The sequence below is a fragment of the Alexandromys fortis genome, unplaced genomic scaffold, assembly GCF_014885135.2.
Source record: "Alexandromys fortis isolate MF-2015 unplaced genomic scaffold, M_Fortis_MF-2015_v1.1 scaffold_25, whole genome shotgun sequence".
NCBI lineage: Eukaryota > Metazoa > Chordata > Mammalia > Rodentia > Cricetidae > Alexandromys > Alexandromys fortis.
In genome coordinates, this window is record NW_026067904.1 from 3156927 (window position 1) to 3162127 (window position 5201).

General features: G+C 40.6%; 1 protein-coding gene across 1 annotated transcript; it reads right to left on the reverse strand.

The window, feature by feature from the left end:
- Nucleotides 1-157: 157 nt before the first annotated feature.
- Nucleotides 158-640, reverse strand: LOC126497099 (60S ribosomal protein L21-like). Its single transcript, XM_050134944.1, has one exon. It carries the CDS (start codon nt 638-640, stop codon nt 158-160), a length of 483 nt encoding a protein of 160 aa, XP_049990901.1.
- Between the last annotated feature and the right edge of the window lie 4561 nt (nt 641-5201).

Sequence of the window (5201 nt, forward strand, 5' to 3'; positions counted from 1 at the left end):
TCTTTCTTTCTTTCTTTCTTTCTTTCTCTCTCTCTCTCTCTCTCTCTCTCTCTCTCTCTCTCTCTCTCTCTCTCTCTCTCTCTCTCTCTCTTTCTTTCTTTCTTTCTAAAAAAGAAAAAACCCTTTATGGTCCAGGTCTTTTATTTGTTTTTGTACTTCAGGCCATGAATTCATAGGGAATGGGCTCCAGCAGCTCAGGGTCCTTCCCATTAGTCCTCACAAAGTTTGCTTCTCTGAGTGGAGCAGGCTGGCACTTCAGCTGAACCCAGGTACCCTTCTCTTTGGCTTCCTTTCTCTTCTGGTCGTTCTCCTTCACCTGCTTCAGGAAGCTGTCTCTGCTCTTCGAGTGCTTGATGTGTTTAATCCGCACATTAATTCTCTTGTCAAGAATCTTGCTCTTAACTTGCTTGTTTACAATGATGCCCACAACATGCTGGGTGACACTGTAGACTCTCCTGGTTTTGCCATGGTAACATTTATGGGGCATTCCTTTTTGAACAGTGCTCATTCCCTTGGTGTCCACATTATCATCCTTCTTGTAGATTTGCATGTGTGTGGCCAAAGGAACAACTCCATGTTTCCTAAAGGGCCTAGAGAACATACAGCAAGTGCCCCTCCTCTTTCCCTTTATGTTTGTCATGTTGGCGAGTTGTTGAAATAAGGCTACCATGGCCAAAAGCCTCTGTGTGTTTCTTTGGGACTGAACAGCTGCAGAACTGGGCAGGACAGAAATTTCTGTCTTCAGGGAGAACCTACTACTTTTATTATGCTAAAAGAACATAGGAATAAGATGATTCCTACTGACATATTGCTATACCCATAGATCTGTGCATCACTCAACCCTCATCAGAGAAGCTTCTTTTTGCACTAAATAACAATTAGCACAGAGACCCATGACCAGACAATGTACGGATGGTATGTCTTTATCAAACTCCTCCCCTCAAGTCTCAGGGCTCTATGTGGAAGAGGAGGCAGAAAGATTGTAAAGAAAGATATGATAGATGACTCTTTTGCGTACTGAGGATTTTAGCAGCCCTAAACAGTCTTAATGAGATGTAATTGTTATACCAATGTGCTAGTTACTATTCTATTACTGTGCTAAGATACTCCTTTCCGAAGCAACTGATACACAGAAGAGTTTATTGGGGCGTTACGGTTTCAGAGGGTAAGTCCAAGACCATCACAATGGAGAGCATTGCAGTAGGCAGACAGGGTATGGTAGCCGAGAATGTACATCCTGATCCACAGCAGGAGGCAGAGGAAGAGCTAAATGGAAACTGTTGAGCTCTTGAAACTCCAAAGCTTTCCCCAATGACACGTTTCCTCCAATATGGCTAACCCTCTTAATCCTTTCAAAACAGTTCCACTGTTGGGGACCAAGTATTCAAACATATGAGCCTCTGAGGGGTCATTCTGATTCAAACCACAGAAACAAAGAACTAAAAATCTTAATAGATTATTCTTGCTGATTTTTCAAAAAATTTTACATATTTTTTATATTACCCTGTAATCAGATATAAAGTGATAAATTTGATACATGCAAATAAATTTTCTACAGAATAATTAGCATTATCCAACACATTATGATGTTTTCTTGTATCTCTCTTCTATTTGTAGTAAAAAATTTATCAATATATCTAATTGCTTAATACATTTTGAAGTGCACAATATTTTATTTTTAATCAACAGGCTTATGTGGTACAGATCTCTAGGACTTACTCTTTTATAAACTGAAAATTTATAATCATTGTCAATTTTCATTTCCACAAGCCTTTGACAACCACTCTTTTATCTCTGTTTCTATAAATTTGGACGTTTTAGATAGTTTTATGGATTCATGCCTGTTAAACTGAACAAATTACATGTATATTCATCAGTGATTATGCCCATATAGGCCATTTTTCAGAATAAATAAATTCTAATAATTACTCTAATAATACTCATTAGGCATTCCTTGGAATTCACCTGAACTAACAAAAAGGGTCTTCATCAATCTATTTATCACCTATCTATGTATTTAATCTCATATTACTATAGAGTAATATACAGCAAATCAACATCAATAGGGAAGGCTTGAAGGATGAGTAAGAAGTAGGGAAAGAGGAAGAAGTAGGAGAGATTTACTTTTTACAGTACACTCATTTGTGTATTTTAAAACTTCTGGTTTCAAGTATAAACCTGTTCATACATAAATAAATATATGTAAGTCCTACCTAAACAAACATAATCCCTCTCCTTTTTAAAGCCCATTTTCTTTTTTTTTTACTTTTTCTTGTCTTTTAAAAAAATTATTGCTTTATAAATAATATCATTCAAAATTTCCACTTTCTGCCCTCCTCCCATTTCCCTTCCCTCCCCTTCCAGACTAGAATCCCAAAAGGCCAGTCTACCCACTGAGACACTGTCCTGATCTAATGGGAGCTCACCAAAGCCAGCTGGACTGGGGCTGAACAAGGATGAGATCAAACTGGACTCTCTGAATGTGGCTGACAATGAGGGCAGACTGAGAAACCAATGATAATGGCACTGGGATTTGTCTCTACTGCATGTACTGGCTTTTTGGGATCCTAGTCTATTTGAATGCATACCTTCCTAAGCCTGGATGGAGTGGGGAGGGCCTTGGACTTCCCACAGGCAGGGTACCCTGCCCTCTCTTAGGACTGGAGCGGGAGGTGTGGAGGGGGAGTGGGGAAGTGCATGTGTGTGTGTGCTCTTAGGTTCTTAGCTTCCCATTCCTGTCATAATGCTTCTCCCTGCAGCCATGCTGTGTCCACCATTATGAATTCTAGTCTTCTGGGACCAAAATTCAAAATAGACTCTTCCTTCTATAAATTGTTGTGGTCATGGTATTTTATCACATCACTAGAAAAGTAACTAATACAGTGTGCTAACTTTAGGAATTATGTATGAAATGCCATAATAAAACATATCACTTTCGGTGCTGACTTAAGAAATTACTTAAAAAAAAATAATGTATCTTGATCAATTAAGCTGGATTCTCCAACACTGAGTTCTAGGTATAAATATTTCTTCCAAGAACACTTGATAATTTTAGGATTCTGACAAGGCTGAGCCACTGCTGCGAAGATGCAAATGGTGTCCACTGAGATTCACTAGCTCTTCACCAAAGGGATGAAGGACACAGGCAGACTGGAGACACTCTACCCAGCGATGCTGAGGTCACACTGGGTGACATGTGATTTAGTCTTTGGTTCTGTAAGAGCTCTGAGACTCATGAGTTAGAAGTTGCAGCATGGGATAGCAGGCCATCACTCTGAGATAAGGGTAGACTCAAGCATTTGAATTGACCCTGTTGCTTATTGTGTAAAGTTGAGAATATTGTTTTAACTCTGCAATCTTATTCCTTTGTGAATAGCAATATTGACATCATATAGTGATGTGAGAGATGAAAGAGAAAATAAGAAGCCTCCATGAGGGTTATCTATCAGAGGGTAGCTAACATCTCTTTTACGGTAGCTGGAGAACCTGGCTCACTCCATACAGCTATAGTAAAATGAGCCATATGCTCTAGAATTCAATATTTAAAATTCTGAGGGGTTGGCAATAGCTCAGTGGGGGAGGGTAAAGGCATTGATGATCAGACTTATTTACTGAAATTCACTTGGCAGGAGAGAACCAACGTCGTACATCCCGGAGCTCACCCCCTTTACTCTTCCTTCAAAATAAGTAAATGTTGATAAGATACAATAAAATAAAATTCAAGCCAGGTGTGGTGGCGCATGCCTTTAGTCCCAGCGCTCAGGAGGCAGAGGCAGGAGGATCATTGAGTTCAATGCCAGACTGGCCTCAGAAAAGCAAAACAAAAACAATAACAACAGCAAAATATGTAAGACAAAACTTTCCCTCATTTTTTTTGTGGCGGATGAAGCTTATTTCAGGGAGTCCTGTTGGGGTGGAAGATGCACTGTTGAAGTTTCTAAGTTTTGAGTGAAAATAAGAACTTTATTTGTTTTGCAGGAATAGGTATTTAAGCTCTCACAGACTGCGTGGGAACCGGGGTGCTAGCAGAGTGACACGTGAGTTTGGAGCATTTTGTGGCAGTCTCACGCGGGCACGCTTGCATATTAACAGTGTGGAACTGCGGTGAAGGGAAGGGACTGGAGCAGAAGGAAAACGATGACGGCATTTTCTGAAGAGTGGTGTGGCCTCTCCCGAGTTCCTCTGATGCTAGAAACAGCCCTTAAAAAGTGAGTCACAAACACTGTCCTAGTTTGAATTCAAGACAAGAAAGAAGTTGTTGCTATGGGATCCATGAGCAAAGAGGGAAATGATGCAACCCCGGCAGTGAAGCCGACACCCGCCCTGGGTTCCAGGGTGCTCTGGGGTTTGCTCTTTCTTTTTTCTCCCTTTCTTTAGAGAGGAAAAGGAACTTTTAAATAAAACACACATTTATGATTGGGGCTAACACATTTCTGAAGAACAGCAAATTCAACACTAGGAATAACACAACCTATCATATCGGCCGTTGTCTTTTTAAAGGTTGAAAACATTTTAATGTAGTGTATTTAAAACACTGAAATTGAGAGTTTAATATTCATACACAAAGAGAAAAAGGTAGGAAGTCCTAGCTGATTGCAGATCCAGGAAACACGATTCTCTCAGACTGACTAATTAATCACTCCTTTTTGGGCTGTCTCAGATGGAACTGTTTTCCCCCTTTTTCTTCCCTTTTATTCCCCTCCTATAAATGACCCAAAAATGTCCGCCAAATGTGACTTCTTTCCGTAGTACGCAAGCCTCACTCTTTTTCATGGCAACTGAGGAAGGGAAGCATTCTTCCTGGGTCATTGCAAGTATACACACAAGGTGACCTGGGTGGAAGGACATTTCTAGAGCCCTTCACTCTCTGGGTATTTGCTGCTAGTTAAATACATTTCAAGCAAAGAGCAAAGCATAAATTAAAACAAATTGTTGCTAGGCGGTGGTGGCACACGCCTTTAATCCCGGCACTCAGGAGGCAGAGGCAGGCGGGTCTTTGGGAATTTGAGGCCAGCTTGGTCTACAAATTGATTTCTAGGAAGCCAGGGCTGCCCAGAGAAACCCAGTTAGTTAATTAACTGAAGAATGACAGGGAAATATGACAATGCACTGTGAATGGGTCTGAGAGAAGAGGAAGGACATTTCTTTCAGGTTAGAACATCCTCCTAAGGAGTGACAGTCTGGGCTAGAGAGAGAGCATA